At 45.3% G+C, this 22,506-nt stretch overlaps 1 protein-coding gene across 1 annotated transcript in view; it reads left to right on the top strand.

Annotated features, from left to right (window-relative positions):
• The window catches only part of gli3 (GLI family zinc finger 3), a 100,657-nt gene that overhangs the window by 19,345 nt on the left and 58,806 nt on the right, over positions 1-22,506 (top strand). The window contains exon 3 of the mRNA XM_020633683.3: positions 17,516-17,752. Coding sequence (XP_020489339.2) covers positions 17,516-17,752 — 237 coding nt within the window. The remainder of the gene's footprint in view (positions 1-17,515; positions 17,753-22,506) is intronic.

Below are 22,506 nucleotides of genomic sequence, written 5' to 3'. Positions count from 1 at the left end.
ATAAGCTGTGTAGGTTTTTCCTCTGGTGTGATTTCTCTACGTTGCTCCCTTGCTAATTGATTTGATGTTGAAGTCAGGGGATGTACTATCGTCTACCCATTAGATTAGCTGTCGCCAATTTACTGGTGGAAAAAAAAAGGATTTTAGATTAATTTTGGATTCAGGTAGAAACATGCTGGTGTGTCAAATCTAAAAAAACAGACTATAGACTCAAAATCTGTGTGTTCTAGCTAATATGTAGCATACTATTTAGCTTTTGTGTATAGCACACTTCAATGTTGTTCACAGTGCATATTTTCTCATATTGTGCAGACTTACTTTTAGGTCTTTCTGATTTTACAGATTGTTCAAATTCAAACTCAGAAATTCCAATTTAACAGCGCAGGCTTACAATGAACAAATTGAAATCAAACTTGTTACTAACATCCGCTGATTTAGCTAAAGTAACAAAAGCATCATGCATTGAGGTAGTCCAGACCTCCGTGAGCTAAAGATGGCTGCTATACATCACCTGATATCACTCAACATATTTAAGCATTGGAGCCTTTGACCTACTGCAGACTGAGGAATGTTTTTTTGTGGTTATGTTCTCATAGCTCTGAGACCGAATTGCCCAACTCCTCAAAACATGATTCACAGATTAAACGCTGACAGATCCTTGCTGATGTTCCTCATGTTTACATTACCCCTATTCTTCAGGGTCACCGTGAGTCACTGGTAGCGAAACTTTGGCATGTTTACACAGCAATGTCTTCAACACTTGCTATTAAAAGCTTACCGTCCACTAAGACCGTCGCCATTCAGCCTTTCATTCTTGATTCGGTTGCTGGATAGAGAAATATAACCTTTTTTCTTAGTGCATCAAGCTAAGAAAACAACGTACAGTACTCTTTAACAATTTGAGAGGACAGGATTTGGAGGAGTGTGGAGGTGTGAGTTTAGACTTTTCTGCGCCCTCCATTTTTTCGAATCAAGCTAATCCGAGAGAGAGTGTGAATAAGTTGTTTGACTTGCTCCCCATATGGGAGTTATCACAGGAAGTGTGGGGTAAGGTAATGCATCCTGGAGCATCTTGGGAACACTCTCACTCTTACTCATTTCCAGATGGCCAGCTCTGTTTTATTAATTAAAGGGGCAGCATGTTAAAAAAACAGTTTGTTGTGGAACAAGCATGGATGTGATTTGGCGCGGTGGATTTCTCTCCGTAATGTGCTGGTAATTACAGCTCTGAACGGCATACGGCTGTCTTGAAAAGTTGCTGAACATTTTCCTACGCAGACATGTCAAAAATGCTTGTTTTTTGTTTTTTTTCCAAAGCTGCACTCCCTTAAATACAGTAGTCCCATAATTCACTTGACAAAAGGAGGGATGATGGGTATCGGCAGAAAAAGGTCCTGTTAAGATCCCAATCTTTCCCCCTTGGAATAAGAATATAGCTTACACATTCTTTGTGTAGTTATAATTACAGCACATTCCCCAAGTCGCCCCCATAACTCATAACCTCTTATCAGGTGTAACCCTACACTCCCCTCAACTTTAACCCCCGTAGCCCCTGCCCGACCGCCTCCGTGCAAACAAAAGGTAATTGTGAGCAGCTGTGGATCCCTGGTGACTGCTTCTTCATAGCGAAATATTTCCCCCTGCAAGCAGAGCAGCAGCCCCTGATGCAGTGCAGCGGAAACCCTGTGGAGCGCTCAGCAAGAGTGTGCTACGATAAGTTGTGAAAAGTGGGGGGGGGGGGGGGGGGAAGCAGAGTAGGGGCAGGTGGGCTTTGCTTATTTTTTTATGTTCTTAGTATTTGTGTTGGAAATGAACTGGTTTCAAAGCATCTCACAGTGAACACATTTTCAAACTAAAACCAAGCAAAAGAAAACAAACATTAAACTTTTTATTTGGTTTGACAGACTTAATCCATGCATCACAGTGAACAACATTATTCTAAACCATTTCCATGTTGTTTCAGATGATCTCCCTGTAGTTTTTCGTGATCCCCAAATACATGGTAGTGACTTGCTTGTTGGCGTTTCCAATTAAGACAATGCTACAAAGAAGTGAAGCCTGGACCTGATCAGTGGAAACTTTATCTTCACTGATTAGCACACTTGTCTGAAAACGGATTTACCTCTGAATTCTTAGAGAGTCTTTACTTAGCCCTGTCCTCCTCCCTTGTCCCTACTCTGTAAGTTTTGTCTGAGTTGAACGGGCCCGGAGTAATTATTGAGTCCTGGTCGAGCGTTCCCACATGGTCGCCTAAATGGTGGCTTCATCCTGTGTGCCATTCATCTCCGTGCCCCCTCCTCTTGCAATGACAGCTCAAAAGGGCCGACTGTGCCACAACAATGCTGTGATTGGTGCTCTTTAGGAGAGGTTTTCAGGGGTGGGGGGGGGGGGGAGGTTGGGCGCTTCCCTCATCATTCGGCAAGGCAGGTGGACCACAAAGTCCCCTGATTCTTTTGTTGGGTCCAGAGCTGGAAAAAAAAAAAAAGATGTACATGCTTCTTGCCTGAATAAGTCCTGTCCTCATGGGATCATTTACTACAAAAAAACAGAGTGGGTGGGGGAGAAGAACTTTCTTTTTGGTTGGACTTTTATGACATGGTTGCTTTTACTTAAGAGAAGAAAAAAAAAGAGAGCGGAATTGTAAGCGAATTAAAATTTGAGAAGGAAAGGTTTGAACAAGTTTGGGAAATTGTTCTGTTTTTTTTTTTTTTTTTAGTTTGGAAGGGCCTCCGTATAGTTGCATGGGACCTTTTGATGGTCATGCTTGAAAGGGCAAGAGCGAGGGGTCTCCGAGGCAAACAAGTTAAGCCTTTAAGGGCGACAAATGTTTGGCTTTTTTTTGTATAGAGAAATCCCAAAGCAAATGCAGAGCGTGGCTAAAGTGTTTAAAGAAGAAAAAGAGCACTTGAACGCTTTGGAAAAAAAACGGGAAGAGAGGAAAGAACGATACCACGAGTGAGGGGGAGAGAAAGAGGAAGAGTGAGGGGCCACCTTCTCTTTTTAGGCTGCCATTTAAATGATCAAGAGTAAATAGAGGGGAATGTCATCTGACAGAAATAAAGTTCCCGTTAACAGCGGGGATGGAAAGTAATTTACAGATACGCTGTCCCCGCCATCTTTGTGCCTCCCAGATAAGGTTTCATTTCAGAAACGGATAGGAGACATTTTCACTTACGGGCCCCCATTCTGGGACACCTGTGATAACAGCTTGTGGACCCCTAATTGAAAATGGGTTTCAAAATGGATTTTCACTTTTCTTCCTCCCCTCCTACCCCGCTCTTTATTCCCTCCCTCCCTCCCTCATGACTAACCCCTCTTCCATCCCTTTTTTTTTTTTTTTTTCTCTCCTCGGCGTTGGCTCATCATAGGCAGAGCGAGGTGATATTGGAAGGACAGGGAGGGAGGAAGGAGGGATGGAGGAAAAGGGTGGAGGGGGGGGAGAAATGGAGCGTTGGGAGCGGATCATCCCTCAGCTCGTGTCACAGCTATGACAGGCGCGTGATCTGTCTTATTAATGAAATCATTGATCACTTGATGGGACTCATAATCAACTGTTTCTCCACTGTGTCCTGCCCCATCCCCTCCTCCTCCGACGCCTCCTCCCTCCTCATTCTGCCACCTCCACTTTCCACTTTTATTCCCCCTGTTTTATCCCAGTTTAAAGATGATCCACTTTGGCAATGTTGATCCTTTCTTTGGTCTTAGAAGCTTCATTTAAATAAATACCAAAAATAAATATATGTAATTGTGTGTCATCGTCTATAGTTTATAATCCAATCACAAGAAATGCATCCATCCATTTCTTTGAGAAGAAACCATTTTTGACTGCTTAAAGGTGATCTCTGTCATCTGTATTTGTTCTGTATGTATTTCACGGGGGGACCAGCGGAGGAAGCAGGGGCCCCTCTGTGTTACCCTACTCGGGGCTCTGCCTGTGGGAGCTAATGAGAGAGGACTGATGGAGGGATAAGGGACCTCATGGGAGCTCTTGCTGGCCCACGGGTCAAACAGCACAATGGAGGAGGCGTTATAGAAGCTGACACACAACCCCACGCAGGAAAACTGGCTTTTAGTGTCAAAGGACCTCTGTATGGTCCATCAATTATACATAAAACACACAAAATCACATTTCTATGCAGAAAAGGAGACTTATTTATCCCAGTATGGCTGTTTTTTTTGGAGATACTAAGGTTTTAAGAACAAAATGTACCTGTAGATTAGGGTTTGTAAAGTCGCGCTGGCCCCATGTGCATGCACACATTGGATGTACCTCGCCATAGACATTTCATGGACTTCTGCACTGAAAGCAATTTCCTGCAGCAGCAGGGGGACCGGCTTTGGCAGAGCCACCTCACAGGGGCCTGAGGCACAGGATTAGCTTAGCCTCGCTGCTACTCAGGGCGGAGTGGGAACCTCAGCCGCCCCGGCCCAGTCCTGCCCAGCCTGGCCTCTCTCATCTGGCACACTTCCGCAGGCTCAGATCTGCCCGCCGGTGCTGGTGCTGTGCTGTGCTCCTTCACTGCTGGAAGACCGCATATAAGCCACTGCCTCCAGACTTCTGCACACTGTGGAGATGCAGCCAGAGTTTAGCTGTAGTGGAATTGCAATTGAAATTGAGCAAGTTAGCTATAACTTGGTTTCTACAGTTAAATGTAAAGATTTTACAATTAACCTGTCCAATCTAAGGCTAAGTGAACTGACTTAATTTCAATGTTGCCTTGATTCCAAGATCCTAGAAATTGAATCAGTGTTGTTGTTACTGTTAGAGCTGAAGCCTAAACCACAAATATCAGGCAAAATTCTGACATAAAATCCCTTTGATTTGAGTCAGAAGTCTGACAATGTGACATCTCAGTAATATTTTAAAGTCTAATATGTTGTGATAATCCATGCTGACCACCACAATGGTGCCCTGGATCATTTTCACTGACACGCTGAGAACCAGAATGGCCTGGAGGTCAAAGGTCACCCGGGTCAGTGACAAGTCTCTGAACCGTCTTTCAGGCCCAACAAAGACAAATCAGCCTGCCCTGTGTGAGACACATCCTCAACCCTGGCCCCGCTGGATCTCACCCCAACTCAGAGGGGGTGGGGCGACCGAGGGACCCCATAAACTCATAAACCCACAACTTGAAGGAAACAGCAGTTGATTATTCTCACACTCCGTCCATTTGTCGGCAGGTACGAGTGGCCTCCCTCCTGCCTGGAGGAAACGAGCAGGAGTGTCGTGACCCTTGCAGGAGGATTTATTGTGCTGTGTTGTTGTCCTTGTCCTCACTCACTCACACCTCCTCAACACAGCTGCGTTCTTGTTGAATGAGGATGAAGTAGCAGCCAGTGGCATTACAAGCAGTCCTGGAGACATGTATGAAGAGGTGAAGGGCCTTTTAGTGAGCTGACTTTATGCACACTGTAGGTCATTTTGATTGGGAGAACAAGGTTTTTTGTTACTTTATTTGAGTTGTACAGTCGATTATCATGTTATTGCTAGTGCTGTTGTTCCAATGTGCATTTGTAGGAAAAATCACCGTCCTTTGATAATCACATCTCTAAATCTTCAACTTTCTGTACAATCACATGCACAGTTACGTTGAGCTATGGTTAAAGCTCGGTTGGGCCATTTAATTGGACTGCAGTCTTAGTCTCCTAGCATACAAGCGACGGGGAAAAAAAAACAAATGTAGTGTGCCTGACTCTGATAATGGTAGGTGCTTCTTCTGGTTTGACCTTGCTAAGGAGTCAGGGAGCGACTTTTTCTAACATGCATAGCTTAAAAAGAATGACCTAAAAGACAACCATAGTTCCCGTTTTTCTGTGAAGAAATCACAATAACCAAAGTAGGAGTTACGTGGTTTTCAGCTGACAGTGACAAACTTCTTTATTTAACATTGGCTGTCTCTTGTGGAGCTGTCCGGCCCTGATATATTTATATATATATATATATATCTGTTCCATGTTGTGATATTTTAATCTTTTCCCATCATCACATTACATTACCTTTCTAACATGGTTGTATAAACCAAGCCATTCAAAACCATGGTCCAATCAGTTCCTTCTGAAGATGCCATTGAGCTAAATCAGAAACAGGCTGTTGACAAACATGTTTTGGCGTCTTAGTTTCAACGAGACAGCAGGCTGACTTTGTCTGCTTTAACAAGATCACATAAAAATCTCCTTCAAGCCTGTAACTGCCGTCCAGTTGAATAAAAATCTGAAATGTCTGAATGCACGAGAATTGTGTTTCTCTGGAAGTCATTTTTCTGTGTGTGAAGCAGCCTGTGTCTCTCTGTCTGCTCTCTGCTCAGAAACTCACTGGATTAAAACGAGACATGCTTTCAGGTTTGCGAGAGCAAAAGGCCCTACACCCCCTAATCTCTCTCCCCTGACCTCCACACCCTCTGGGCCTCGACTCTCACCCTGCTCCCTGCTCCCCCCCCCTCCCCTCTCCCTTCTCCCCTTCCTCAGCCCCGACTCTCTCCCTCGCAGTGCGAAAGAGGAGCCAGGATCAAAGGCCACAAACCACGGCAGTGATTTCTGGTGATTGATTAGAAGCAGAGGTTGAGAAGCAGCAGCGGCTCCCTCCCCTCCATTCTTCCCACCCTCCGGTGCTGCGTGCGCGCTCTCCCAGGGCTCTCGTAAATAGCTCAGGCTTCAAGTGTGAAAAGAGTTGCCACGATTGGCAGACAGAGCCCAGAAACACATCCGAGCCGGAGCGGGGCTTGGCCGGGTTTTTACTTGCCCCTTTCCCCTTCCTGGATGGCAGGGGGGTGTCAGTTGATAAGAACCATTTGTTGTCTCGCTCGGATTTGGGGAGGGACAGTGTAATCCCCTCGCCCTGGTCTGCTCAGAGAGCTGGAGGAAAGGAAAAGAGCAGAGGAGAGGAGGAGGAATTGATTTTTCAGAGAGAGGGCATGCGGAGAATTGAACTCAGATGTGCAGCAGAGACAGGGTTTGAAAGAAAAAAAAACGACTTGCGGGGAAACAAACGTCTGTAGCTTACAGCAGAGGGGCCGTGCAATTTGAACTTGAACAAAGTCCTTCTAATGTTAATCAATTGCATAGCTGTCTTTCACCATCTTCTGCCCGCCTCCTCCTCCTCCTCCCTCTGTCCCAAGCTCGACTCAGCCTGGAGGCCCCTTGACATGCTATTGGTCCCGTAAAGGCATTTTAATAGGCCATGTCCATACAAAAGGCACTCAGACGAACGCTTGAACCACATGCATGCTCTCTGCACAGAGACACAAACACTCAGGCACCTCTCTCTCACCTGGAGCGGCGAGTCTAATGATGTTCGGAGTGTGGGCCTTGCAGCGACAGCTCCAGTCCCGGGGAGATGTGTCTCATGTCAGACTTTGCGCCAGACAGACTCCAATAAGGAAGGGAAAAAAAAAAAAAAAAAAAGGGGGACGATGTTGGTGTGGAGTGGGTCTGTGTGTTCTTCAATGCAGCTGGAGCAAAGCCAAAACTAAAAGTGCAATTCTCTGAAGGTTTTGTTTTTCCTCTGTGGTATTTACAAAATGATTGAGCGCATTTCTGAGTATCATGGAGTATCTCATTACGCCCTTAAAAGCTTTTTATCCATCCACATGCGCTCAGATATGTACACACGAGTTTCAAACTGTAGATACTTAGTCATGCATGCATGCAGACACTTAATCTCTCATTTTCTCTTTGGTTCCTCAAAAGCACCAAACTGTTCACACACACACTTTGTGCAGCTGGACGATTGGCCGTCATTATTAACTGTTTGGCGACCTCATGACTTCATCTTCGGCGCTTGTCAGAGGCAGCCCACATTATGTCTCCGCTCGGCTCAATGGGCTCTTTGTTCTGGCTTGGCTCTGGAGCAGCTCAGCATGGGGCTGCGTGAGTCCAACAGTCCCACTGCGCCTCGAGAAGGGGTGGAGGGTGGTGTGGAAAGAGGGAGGGATGGAGGGAGGTATTGGAGTTTTTCGGCAACAACATGGGAACTGGGAGAAGACCTGGGAGAATGAGGGATTAGATCGGGAAACCAGGAGTGAGTAACAAGAGATTAGTGGAAGGAAAGTGTAAATGAGGTAGGTAATGAAGGAAGGGTGTGAAGAGGTAAGAGGAAGAATGAGGAGGAGGGGGGGGGGAGGAATCCTGCATGCTACAGGTGAATCCTAAAGCAGCCTACAAGTCTTTTACTATGATAATTTAAAACTCATTCCGTCCCACTGATTCATTTCAAAATGAACAGCAGATTATGAGGACAGCGTGTCAGCCGAGCTGCACTGGCCATCCTGGTGTGGAATGTGGGATTAATGCTAAAGTAATGCAGAGATTAGAGGAAGAGGCGAGGGTGAAGCAGGAGAGGAGGATTCCACTGGCGAGAGTGACAGGAGAGGTCATACATGAGCAGAGCTCATTACCCAAGGGGAGACTACAACAGGGGGCAGAGACGGGGAAAAGACTTCGGATGAAGGGAAAGAAGGAATGAAGGGAAATGGGGAGCTGAAGCAGAAGATATGATAAGAAAAACTGATAAGTCAAACAAACACAATGCGCTCCAGAACCTGGTGGATGTATCTGTTTGAAGATATTATCAGGTCGATGGGGCCGGTCACAGACACATCAGTGTTGAGGTATTCTTTCCGATATATCTTTAGGGTGATTTAAAAAATATGTCAGACAGTGGTCTACGCTAGGGATGTGCACGTTTGGACAACTTAACAATTAAACCCTCGCTAGTCGGCAACAGAACTACAAGTCTGTCTGGTCTCTTATCCACTCCTTTTTTTCTAATTTCCATATTTATGAATGTGCATTAAAGCTTTCAAAGTATCTCAACATGGGAACTTTACGTTCTCGTTGGTACAAGTTTGTTTGATCCATTATGAATTTGAAGATGGTGTTTCTGAGCGGTCATGTTGTTTTTTTTCTTTCTGTCAGCTGGGGATCATGAGAAGCTCTGAGGGTGCTTCTTTTCTCAGAGTTAACAGATTTGAGCTGGTGGATGTTAACATGTCTCACAAGGTGAAACTTCCAGCTTAAGCCCCTTAAATTCATGATGCAGAAAACAGAATGTTAAGCTTAGGGGATTTGATGTTCCACATCCCAATGAGCATCCAAAGTTGTACATGGTCTTGACTTAATCAGAAAACCTGATTCTTTTAAAGGTGTTTTTTACACCTCAAATATCCCCTTGCTATTACACACTACAATATACACTAACAGTGTGTTTGGGGACTCGTACCTGCTGATCAAACCAAACAATACATTTTCTCTAGCCACTAGTCCATGATGTCAACCAAACTTGCAATTTTCACCCTGTATCCTGCTTTTTATAGCACTATAGAGCCACTTATGTAATCATATAGAAAGTGTGGTGCCTCCCCCCCCTCCCCTCCAGCAGACTGTGGTTAAAGTCTGTTTGGCCAACATAGCAGATCCTCTAATCTGTGGAGCTTTCCCTGCTGGCTGCAGACGCGGTAATGAAGGGGTCCAGGTCTCACCTGTGTTTTTAGAGGGGGGAAAGGGGTGAATGACACCCTGTTTATTAACCCCGGCACTCCCATTCACATCACCAGAGGGGGGGCCGGTGGGGGTCGAGTGAGTCTGGGATTTGGCTGCAAACGTCAGCCTTAATGATGATAGGATCGCGCAAGGCAAATGACGATTGAAATGTTTACAAAGGCTTCTTTGTGAGGTGGTTTGGCACCTTTTAAAAAAAAATGTGGCAAAATGAACTAATGTTATTTTAGATCATGCATGTGTCAAACTGTAAAGGCAGAAAAGTTAACATAGGAGGGTTTTAAAAAATATATATTTTAACACCCATGCAGTGACTTAATGTTCCTGCAGAATAGCCCCCTCATTGTGGGAACAGAACGAGGGAGTCAGTTGAGTTGTGTTATTTTTATGACATTTGGCTTGTAGTTTGGAATTCTGATTGTCATGCTCTCGGTGTATAAAGGCCTTGTGTCCAAATGTGATGGGTTAGAAACTGTAAGCATTACCAGCTGCAGCATCAAAGACGCAGGCATGCTGTTCATTTAACCCAGATCCGTCACACTCATGTGTAGCCCCTGATTCAACCTGTAATGTAGACATTCAGCAGAAGGCATTAGACTGAGACTAATGTGGAGTTATGGATGTGAATTAACTCCGAGCACCTTCATACCTGTGATGTGTCAGCGATTATTGACTACATTTGAATGTGTTTGGCATAATGTGCTGTTGAAACATGAATATAGGTTTACATTGAATATCTGTCAGTTCTGGCTATGGGACTGATGTCATGTCATCTGAACATTTTCTCTATAAGCGTATGCTGACACTTGTGAAGAAAGATTTTCTAAATTAATGTCCAAAGTGTATGGGGGAGGGGGGGGATAGAACATTTTGAATTCGAACGCGGGTTACTGAAGTTCTTCCCATTTTCCGAGCCGGAATTTCAACTATGGTGCATTTAAGACCAGCAATTTAAAATTTCCGACATCCGAGTTCAAATGTAACACACCATAAGCCACACGTCATGGAGAAAAAAGGTCTTTGATGAACATGAATCGTCGTAATTTTAATTAATGAAAATCACAACCTCAATCACAAACATACCTCGAAAGGCTGCTCGTAACACAATAATTACGTCAGAGGTACTTCATGCTGATGAGACAGGGCGCCAGTGAACTGCAGTACGAGTTTCCACCTTTATGACTCTGTATAGACATTTTAGTGTGCACCTAGTTTTCACACTTAAACAGTGTTTCAAAATGTATCCTCGTCAGTGTGGCTCTTCACTCAGCTGTACCACCGTTTGTCACTCTTGACTCCGGTTCACTGTTTACTGTTTACTTCTCACACCTGCTGAGTTTACTGAGCCTCATAGCAGGTGTGAGGAAAGATCAGCAGCAACAAAAGAGGCGGTGAATTAGACAGACAGATCTGCACATCCACAGGCCTAATCACCACTGAAGAGAGGGAGAGAGAGAGAGAGAGAGAGGGAGAGAGAGAGAGAGAGTCCACTCTGGACTTAGACGTTCACCAGTCATTGATAAAGTGCTTAGCAGCAGGAAAATTAATGAATCCGGCCTGACTGGGAGAGAGGGGGTTTTGGGGTTGAAGGGGAGGGAGAGGAGGAGGAGGGCTGTGGTGGGGTAATCCTGTTCCAGCTAAATGGCTGATCCCTCTCATTCCTTCGATATCAAATGTCAAGAGTTAAATTAGCCTGCTAGCCTCAGATAGGAGTTAACATGCTTTTAAATGGGGCGGGGCACAGCGATTCCTGCCCCCTGTGGGATGGCGGGCAGGTGCCTTTGAAGTGTCTAATTATCCTGCTCCTAGTAAGTGCTGGCTAACTATCTTAATGGGGGCCTCTATGCCTCAATGGTTTAACACTTAATCACATGTACCAGAATGTGCATAGTTAGTGAGCAAATGCAGCATGGGAGCCAAGTTTGAGCCATTAAAACTTACGTTAATGGACATTATGAAATCATTCCATACCGTCAGGTGGAAACATCCACATTGGCATTTTGGACCATATTTGATGTGCTTGAAATTACTGTATTATTTTTTCTACTTAACTGTTGGCTGTGTGTTTCTTTGCTTTGGCCGGATATCTATTTCTCTTGGCGAACCGCTCCTAATCTGAGTGCCACAGACTTGGTCCGCATCACTCTGGTGTCAGAAGTGGGATTCCAATGCGGAGGCCCAGTGGAAAGCTGGCCCAAACTGGTCTGGTAGGCTGTGTGCCCAGATTCACCCCAAAAAAAGACCCGCACTTTCCCAAATGGCCATATTCTGCCCTATTCTATCCTAGCACACAATCATTTCATATTGTTACAGAGGACGGCGTAAGTAACGTACAGGTTGCGGCTCATCATTACTGGCTTGTGGCTATTTGAAGCAATTCTAATACAGTCTATAAGCCAATCAGAGCACTCTTTTTTTTGCTTTGAAGCCTTGATCAAATGCATCTCTTGGTGTTTGATTCCTCAAAGAATACAGGCCAAGGTGCCCTTTGAGTGAAAAACCTTAAAAGCCATAACTATCCATGGTCAAAAACGCATCAGTGTGCATTTTAGAGTCAGGGCTTTCAGCTCTCGCTGCAATGCTCATTGCTCCCTCACAATGTGGCCCTGATGAAACGGTAGTGGGGTTTCAGGCTGCTCTATGGTTGGCCTGTGCCCCTAATGGGTGAATAAGGGTTACCTAGGGGCAGGCGGAGGCTTGGCACGACACTACCCTGCTGTGAGGCTGATTTGAGGTGAACGCAGAGAAGAAGGAAGGCGCCAAGCAGGCTTTGATTTGCCCCTCCCCAGCCCCGGGGCCTGGAGGCTGGGACTGCTAGATGCTGAGCTCTGGGTGAGTCCCAGCAGACCCCTGGCGGCAGAGAGAACAGGCTGGGACTGCGGGTAGTGGAGCAGAGGGGGGGGGGGGGGGGGGGGGTTGGGTGTGGGCTGCCAGGAGCCAAATTGAGATGTGGGAGTCGTTGAATTTGCCTTGATGAATATTGAAGAGGGCATTTGTGGATGCTATGTGGGAAATCAGCGGCTGACAACAGACTGCTAACCAGGAGAGGGAACATCCTGACCTGCCCATGCCTCTCTTTGCAATTCGTCCAAACATCAGTCACACGCTGATGGTTAAATAATCTACCACCAAGGATTCACTCTATAGAGACGGAACCAGGCATGAGCAGAAAGTTGAAGAGAAAAAACTTTACGTTTGCTTCCCGAGCTCTGAAAAAACTGTTTGACTTTTACAATCAATCCGCCAACAGATATGAGGATGTGACCTTATTCTGCCTTCTGACGTTTACAATTTTGTTAGAGCTGGACTGATTGGGAAAATCAGGGCTGATAGAAATAAGAGTCTAGCCGACTGGCGATTTTATACCAATGCCAACATCTTCTCTCATGTTTGACATTGAATTAAAAATAAACTGTTCTCTGCATCACTAGTTAGGTCTACTAGATGTCAGCATTAAATTGATTTTGCACAACAAATAAACATCGGCTACTAACATCTAACATCGTTTCATGCCACACTATTCGCACACATGTGCCGATGTTTGTCAACAGGGCCCGATACCGATGTTGAACCGATGCATTCCTAATATTTGTTTGTCAAGACATTTCTCCAAATCAGACTTTTTTTCGACAAGGAGCTCTGTACAGCCGTCTTAACCTTCACACTATGTCCAACGGGCTTGATTTGGGTGAAGGCACTCAGCTCCTTGTGGCACTGAGCCCGTCAACCAAGAAGTTGATCAGGGAAAAAAAAAATACCTCACACAATTGCGGTAATCCCTTGCGCTCTTGTTGTTATGGGTTTGGTAGAGTTTGAGCGGTGTCTCTCCCTCATCAGCCTGCACTAATCGTGAATGATTCCCCGGGTCTATAGCGCCAATGCCAGGGCCGGTGAATCAGGTACATAAGCCTAAGCCGCTTGGAGAGGTGCTCTTATTAAACTCTAGCCAGCTGCTGGAATTTTTTCTTCCCCCTCTCATTGTTAATTGGGGAGTCTTGAGTCGTTCCCGGGAGTTGATTTGCAAGAGAAAGAAAAAAGGGAGCAAGAGATTATTGCACAGGAGGAGAGGCGCTTTGAAGAAGTGTTTTGTGGTTTCACTGCATATCCTCCTCTCCTCTTCCTCTTGCTCTCCAGCCAAAACCTGTTTGTGCCATGGAAAACAACGCTTAGAGAAGTTCGAAGGTGGAACACAGAATATGTCTGGCTTAGGCTCGGAGGTACAACAACACCTCCTCTGATGTTTAAAGCTTTTGGGAAACTGGGTAACCTGGGGAAGAGCTGCAATGTACATTGGCCCCTTTGTCTAACCCTACAACACGCATGGAAGAATCAGACTATTTAGAGTCAAGGACAGATTGGCATGTGGAGGAATGGCAGTTCTCCTTCTTAACCTCTGCCTCTAGAAAATAACCTGAAAAACAACAAGCCAAGGGTTTTTGTTTCAGTTTGAATTGGCTGGGCACCCTTAACTTAAGCCCTCCTTGTCCCAGTGCGGATCTCTCCAAAGAACTGGCCACACTCCATATCTCATTATCTCTTTTAAGATTTCATTTTGTCATTGCATCCACTCTCGCTTTTATGGCGCTATATTAAAGGCCATGCATAGCGTTTTCTCTGAAGGTATTCGTACCAGTTTTACAATAGAAGCCCCAGACAAGGAGGGAAAAAAAGGAGAAACCTGGGCTTTAGGATTTAATGAGAGGCTTGCTGGGGGTTAAAGAATGATATAAAGCAAGTGAGGGAGAGTAAGAGAGGGTGCATTTGTAGAGGGTAAGAGGGAGAGAGAGGAGTCGTAAGGGAGGAAGAATGCAGGAATGGAGCACCAGGTACCATAATAGTGGCAGTGAAAGCTCCTGAAATACAAGAGCTGGGGCGTGTGCTCTGATCAGGACGGCAGTGAGCACAATTACCTTCTTTTCAAATCCTTCAGTGACACTGCGGGAGGAAGGAGGACTTTGAAACTTGAAAGGCAGGAGCTCGCTTTCAACCTCAAACGCAAGCAGGAAAGGGCTCTGAAATTTGTTCAGTGCTCCCCATCCACCATTAGCTTGTTTCTTCCTCTCGCCTCCAGGCATTTAAGCGCTTTTTGAAAAGATGTTAAGAAATTCAATCACCACAGAGAGAGAGAGCGGGATAGTTCTTTTTTTTTTCTGTTTTTTTGAGAGGCATGCTTTCCTCTGGTCCACAGAGGACGGGCCTGCTGCTTTTGTATTGGGCTGAATAGACCTGCAAACTGGTGGAGGACTGGATGTGGCAACCATGGGAAAAGAGAGGGAAATAAAAGAGGAATAAAAAATAAGGGAGGGAAAAGGGAAAGGGTCTGTTGGGCAGATGGTCAGAGTTAGAGAAGTGTTGCTGGAATGAACTTTTCAAAAGTCCATGTTTTCACAGATTCAGCTCAGTCTGCGATTGACAATATATTTTCTGTTTGACAACTGACAAGTTACTATTGTACAAAAAGTGAAGATGTTTTTTTTTTACACAATTTGACACTTGTTGTTTTAGTTGTCACACGATAACTAACCTGAGAGCATTGGTTTTATGGGTCTAATCTGATGGATGCAGTGACTAGCATACATGCCAATACTCTATACCCATTTCAAACTGCACCTATGGGATTGAGAAACAAGACTTGTTCCTGCAGCGCAGAACAGAAACCTGACTCGATTCGAGCAGTCAGTTGACCTTTGTGCTGCTGGGTGTTTGTTTAACCATTTAAGGTGCTGTAAACTCAAGTAATGAACCCCCTTAAGGTGGTATATGGTAGAATGATGAACCCCCAGTGGGCTCTCCATGGCGACAAGAGGGGGGAGGTGGGACTGTGACACTGCTGTGATTGAACCATTAGTCGCTTGACCTCCCTTAAAGGAGAGAGAGAGAGAGAGAGAGAGAGAGAGAGAGAAAGAGAGAGAGAGCGGTGGGGATCACCGAGAAGGAGGTTAAAGTAAAGAAGAATAAGAGAGATGTGGAAAGAGATCAACCAAGAGTAGAAAATGTGTAGTTTTTTTTAAGTAAGCAGCAAATTCTCTTTAGTATTTCTTGGTACATTAGCTGTGGATGTTTTTGACTAGTCGAAGCACCCAGTGGCCTCTTAATGCTACACTGTCTAAGGCCCCAGTGATACATCTTTATATAAAACATCAAACAGCTGTATTAAAGTTAGAGAAGAGCCCATAAATATGGAGGTAGGTTTTACTTCCTCAGATGTAATGCTAGATTTTTGGGTGTGCAAGACCTCAGAGTACACAGTGGAAGCCTGTGCTACACACGGCTACACGCTCTACCCTTAGCAGTATTGGCTTCCAGCATAGTTCACTGTCTCGACTTCTTTCAATCCATGTCAGGCGATGAACCCAATTCCGAAATCCCTTTATGTTAATATTGCGCTTTGCAAGAGCAGACCTATTAATCCAGCTTTAACCGTATAAATGCCATTATTCCCTTAATAAGATCACTGGCTGTGCAGTATAGGATTAAATACTTATATCATAACTGACACTGTCATTTCCCGCGGATGAGAGTGGCTTGCCTCTCTGGCTGTCAGTTCCGCGTTAAGAATCCTTGAATCCGCTGCCAGTGGTGCGCCAATGCACGGCTTGCTCGAACGCTGGTAATGGATGTGGGAGAGTGCGGGGAATAAAAGCAGGACCCGTGGGTTGTTACCCAGCTCTCTCTCTCTCTCGCTCTCTCTCTACCACTCTCTCATTCTCATTTTCTCTCTCTGTTCCCGTCTCTTAACCTCCCCCTTTCTGATCGCCTCTCTTCTTCTGTGAAGTGGTACAGCATTATGGCGGCCCTCTTCAGTGCTTAAGGTGGTAGTCTTTAATCTGGCCCCCTCTACTCGGTGCTTAATTGGCAGTTGGATGCTGTTGGTTTGCAGTGAAAGTGGGGGGAACCTTGCACCGTTAGGCTGCCAATGCTACTGAACCTCTGGCACCGTAACAGCTGAATTTTGATAGATTCCTGTTGAGTGACAAAAACTTAAGATAGATTTGGGTGTATTGGTGACCAAACTGTACAACTAAAGGCACAGGGTTGAATGCAGACATGGTGAACATTGTTATTGCACTTAAACAAGGCCTGAACATGGGAAACATTCATAGGAGCAGCTTATGAAAGGAGTCAGAACTGTGACAACATCGCTCGGCTTCTCGCTGGGGGGAATTATTGAACATTGAAAGTTGATTTTAATGCAAGTCAAAGATTGTTGTAGGGTTTACATCCTGGCTTTTTCCTGGTTTTGGTAGTTTAGTAACTAGGGTTACTGTGGAAATTGTAATTGGGCCTATATGTATATTGGGCTTATCCTATAAAAAAAGACTAATGCCGGGTCAGAAGGTCAGCTGAGTCAGTTTAGAGGTCAGGCTAAGGGTCAAGGGTCATGTCTTCCTAGTGGAGCTAAGCTCTTGAACTCAATTCCACATATACCCTCTTTACCCAGCGTGCAACAAAGCTTTCTGCAAGACCCCAGCTCCCCCTGATTTTGCCCGATGAGTAAGATTAAGTTTGAAAACAGAAAGAGAGAGAGAGTGGGTGAAAAAAGGAGGGTGGGGTTGTAGCTGCCTCCGCCATTGGAATCAATTCCTCCCTAACAGAACTGACATAAATCAATCTAAGAACAGACTTTTGGAAACCCCTGCCTCAACTGTGTGAAATGAAGAGGGTGGGATTATGCCATCCTTGGTGTCCATTTGCTCAAACACTACTCGCCTCTGAACTCCCACATCTGGCTCCGTGGAAGGCAAACCCTGCAGATTTACACCCATAATACCCGCCAGGTTTCAGGTGTACAAAGCTGATCTCCAGCTCCTCTTTTTGCCCACTCCTTCCGACGTGAAGTAACTTCCCAACCATGTGGATGGGTGTTCAGAACAGCTGTGGTTGTAAGCATGGCTACATGTATGAAACTGTACCAGGGAAGGAGAGAGATCCTTACATCTGCTTCCAATTTTTTCTATTTCTTTCAAAAAAAAAAAAAATCTGCGTCCTAAGATCGTGTTCTCCTTCTCTCTTTCCACAGAGGACGAGAGTTCAGGCACGCCTTACCACCGCGAGAGACGCAATGCCATCAGCTCCCAGGCCCCGACGCCCACAAGGACCATAAGCGAGGAGCCGTCCACCTCCACAGAAGACCGCCCCTCGCTGCTGAAAAAGGAGCTGCATAGTTCCATCCCTCACCTGTCTGACCATGCCCTGCCGTACAGAGGCACGCTGTTCACGATGGATCCTCGCAACGGCTACCTAGACTCGCACTATCGTAAGTCCACTAGTCAGAGAATGCTTCGTGTTATTCGTCTTTAGGAGTGGGAAAACTTGAAACAAAACTGCAAAGCTCAAGGACGTGTTTGTAGTACCCCAAACACTGAGGCCAAGTTTCACGTCTCTTTACTGTAGGTGAGAGGCAGGACTGTCAGATGCTTGATGAAGTCTGACAGATTAGCCTCTCGCTTCTACAAGCACACACACACACACTTTCAAGCACACACATTGTTGAACACATGCACGCACACTTGTCTTGTTTTGTGCCTGGGAAGTTAGTATGGGGAACGGCCAGCGTAGCTTCTTAATTCCCTCATTAGGGGCCTGTCTGAACACAGCACTCCGCTTTCTCTCATCAACACACACTTCAAAGCCCCAAAGCAGTGCCGAGTCAAACCCCACCACCCCCTACTCTGTTACTCTGCCCCTCTCTCTCTCTCTCTCTCTCTCTCTCTCTCTCTCTCTCTGTGGGACTCGGAGAGCGTGTGAGAGAAAGACAGAGAGAGAGAGGGAGAGAGACTAATGGAGATGAAGCCTGAGAGATTGAGGTGAAGGGAGAGCTGTGGCTTGAGTGAGATACTGAAGATAATTTGTAAGAAAAGGTGAGATAGACGGTAGATGAAAGAGAAGCTGTGTGTGTGTGTGTGTGTGTGTGTGTGTGTACGTGGACAGAGGGAACAGTAGATAGATGATTGGGGAGTAAGAGGCTGATTAGGAGGTTAATTCAGCGGCCACTGTAGCCAGGACTTAGCCTGCAGACAAGGATTTGATGTGATAGCTTGTTTAGTTTGGTCAAATTGGCTCTGAATTGGGGCAGACAGAGTGGGACAGAAGGATTTTAATCCAGTGGCAGTAATGAAAAAGTCCAGTGGACCCCAACCTTTATACTGTATCTCTATTTAGTCAGTCATTTAATTAGTTCCTGCTCCCTCTTGCTCGGGTGCCTGGGAGTCACCAAGGTGCCTCTTAAAGGGAAAGGTTACTTAAAAACCAGGCGATGGTGCGGCGGACAGGACCCTCGAGGGCAGAACATTACTGCCTATTACATCCTGACCTAACTCAGCAACACTGCCACTTCTCATTTCTATGTGTGTGTGTGTGTGTGTGTGTGTGTGTGTGTGTGTGTGTGGGTATGTGTGAAAGAGCTCTGGAGGTTCCACACCGCTGAAGCCCGGAGGTAGAAGTAGGGGAAGGGGCGGGGAAGGGCAGGGAGGGAGGGGGGGGGGTCAATCTGAGGCTTGGGGTCATGTGGAAAAAGTCGCAGTCTGAAATGGAGAGTTCAAAAGCTGCAAGTAAAAGTCAAAAGGGTTGCAGAGCTTCAAGAGGTTTTCTTTGTGCACCGGGACTCGAGAGGCTGGAGGAGTGCAACCATATACCAGACAGAGAAGAGAAGAGCACAGCGATGCTGGATGGGAAACTGTTGGCCCCCCAGTGATTCAGGAGATTCTTTTGCCCTTTTACTTTTGTATGTTAAACATTTCAAAAGCCGTTGTTTTAGTAAGGAAACAATAAGAAGCCAACATGAAAATAATCTGTAACAATTTGATCATTTTTAACGACCAACAATGTAAAAATAAAATTTGGCACCGGCACCTTCCTAAAAAAAAATTCTATAATTTTAATGGATTATTTGAAGGACACACAATTCAGGACATCCCAATGAGTTCGGAGTTTGGAGTTTTTTTCTTTCACATTTTTCAGCATTATACTTAAAGGATGATTAGTCAATTGAAATAATGTCAGATTACTGTGAGATCAGAACACAATCCAGCATTAGTGTGGGCAGATATAGAAGACTAACTTAATATATTGGGGGAAAAAAAATTGGGCACTAAGTATTGTTTGTGTCATATGAAGAAATACAACACCCAAAAGAGGTACGTAAATTTGGGCAATTTCTGACTTTTCAACAACAGTCTGAATGGCTTCAAGTGTTATTTCATTGATGTTTGCGTAACACTTCTCTGATCCGGACTCTGATCGGGGAGACTTATGATCTCAGTCGAGAGCGTCGCTGTGTAAAACACCTATTCCTGGCCTCAGGTGTTGAAGACATGGGGAGTCCCCAAAGGTGGCAGCCACATTCTGTCTGCCTGAACCCAGAACCACTGTTTAATCCTCATGAGATCCCCCTCTAAAAAAAAACCAAAAAAAAAAAAAACCCTCTGCTCCAGCCCTCTCCCCCCGTCCCTCAGCTGCTTTGAACCAGAAGCCTGTAGCGTCTGTCGCCACTTGTGGGCTACAAGGTGTAAAAAAAAAAAAAGCGACGGGCTCCTGTTCTGGTTTCTGGTTCCACACATAACACACAAAGCCCTTACTCCATCAGCGGTAGTCCCTCTCTATGAGGGCCTTGTCACCTCCTAAATTCATCCCAGGTGTGTGCATGTGTGTGTGTGTGCTTGTGATGGAGAGGGGGCCCTAAGCCTTAGTGCTGTGCTTGCATAGCGTGCTACACCACGCAGCAGACAGCCAGGTAAATCCGATTACTCTTAGCGCCGTTGTGTGTCAGTGCTTAATGTGCCTAAATGCGACGGCACCTGCAGCCTCCCCACACCTGGTCGCTGGGTCGTTAGTGTGGCGGAGAAGCTCTGGGAGGCGTGGGAGTTGAACAACAAGAGGAGAGCAGGGGAGGTTTATCTTCAGAGGTCTTTGCTTGGGGTAAATCTCTGCTATTCACCCAGACTTGTGATCTCCCACTCCCTTTACGTCCACGGCCTAAGATTGTGTTTACTCTGGCTTTTACACCCACTTCAGTGTAGAAAGGAGGAGGCACTAAGGAAACATTCCCCCTATTGTTAGCATTAGTGATGATGCCTGCGTCTTAGCCGCTTTTCTTGGGCAAACACTGGATAAGAGTCCACATCCTTCTTACCGCAACACTAATACATGGGGCTTTGCTGCAGGATAAGAAGAAAGGATTGTGATGAGGATTAATGAGGCAGAAGTCTTTCTCTTAAGATCTTAATTGTGTAGAAGTGTGAATAGGATGCGCAGCGCCGACATCTGTTTACATTGTGTGCTGATTAGCCGGTCAGCTGTCCTGCAGCAACAGTGAGCCCACTTGCTGGCGAAGCATCTCTGCTTCCTCCGAGGGGATCTTCTTCTTCTTTTAAGTGTGGCTTTCTTAAACACTTGCCCTACTTTGCCAGCCTGAACACACCCTCAGAGGGACTTAAAGCACATTTCCAATGGCTTTCTTTCACATGTTAAAACTGTTCTGAAACGCCCGAGAATGTTTGGTTGAAAACGAGGCGAAAGAGGACAGTCAATTCATCATGCTTTAGAGATAATGCTTAAGTATTTTGCCGCTCAAGTGTCTCGAGTGTAGATCTATAATCTAGTAAATTCTTGATAAAAAGAACAAGACACATATAGGGCCATATTTTAAAAATCTCTAGCACATGGTCTGAGTTACATTTTAGAGCATTTTCGGGCATGTCAGACCATACCTTTGCACATTCAGTGATGCATAATCAGGAGTCTATGCAAAGTGGTTGTAATTAGTCTCCTCACTCTTCATGGGTTGTAACATGAATCAGTAAAAGAAAGCTTGAGATGGCAAATCTTTCCATCCAATAACCCATCCAACCCCACCATTGGTTACTTAGATTGGCACAAGAGTGTAAAAACTGAAATTTCCCTTTTGCGGGGAACAATAAAAGTAAATCTTAATCTTAAATCTTAAGTATATTTGCTCCAAAAAACAAAATGGGCATTTGTTATTGAGGGTGTCCAATTTAAAAAAAAAAACTCAAATCCTTTAATGCCCCATGTTTTAAAAAGATACAATCTCCATTATTTTAATTATTAATAGTATTGAAAAGTATAGAAACTTTAAAAGACAATAGGCCTTCTGTTATATTTTTAACAGAAAGCTGCCCTGAACAAAAGAGACAGCAATGTCTAAATTGCACAAATACGATGGCAATGACTGCACATCAGTCCAATAGCCTTTGGGTTGGCTCTTTATAAAAATCTAGCAGATATTTGGCTTCCAGAGCCTAATCCTTACACCAAAGCCTTGCTGTCCTTGACTGGTCTCAATAACCAAGCCTGCTAAGCTAGAGGCATTGGAGGTATGGATCTCTTGACTGAGGGATTCTTTCGCATGTATCACAGTAACCCTGCTCTCTGAGCCTGGCCAAAGGTGACCGCTACCTGGATCACGCTGGCCATGTGTTCTGGGAAAGCTTGCAGGAACACTGAGCCGAGGCGTAATACCCGTCCTGGGGTTTTATGATGTGGAGGGGGTGGTGGGTGTCCAGTCACAGGGGTTAAACTCTAAACTGCTGTGCCGAGCTGATCTCAGGCCTACTGGGCCGTAGCACTCTGGCCGCTGCCTCGGCGTCACTCTGTCTGCCTTGATATCAAAATGCAGCTGACCACTGAACTGAATGAGCTAGCTGTCACCAAACCGAACGTGATCCGCACAACAATGGACCAAGACTCTATGAACTTAATTACAGAGCTTGGTCAAGACCTTTCCAGATGTCGTGAAAGTGCCAAAGAGAGTAAGAATGAGCATTTTTAAAATGGTCTGTCTGTGTGTGTATGTATAGGTGAAAAAAAGGAATACACACAGGGCGCTCCTCTGAACTTGCACTCAAAGAACAAACTTTCCAGCCTCTTGTTGGTTTAAACATGACAAGTACTGGCTTGGATACTGGTTCAAACATTCCCCACCCCCCCAAAGAACTGGGGTGTACAGAGGGAGAGCCTGGGGTGAGAAGACACGTGCCTGTTTCGTGCCTG

Source organism: Labrus bergylta, chromosome 20, assembly GCF_963930695.1.
Source record: "Labrus bergylta chromosome 20, fLabBer1.1, whole genome shotgun sequence".
Taxonomy (NCBI): Eukaryota; Metazoa; Chordata; class Actinopteri; order Labriformes; family Labridae; genus Labrus; species Labrus bergylta.
Note: the sequence above shows the minus strand (reverse complement) of the source record. Positions and strands in the feature narration are given on the sequence as shown.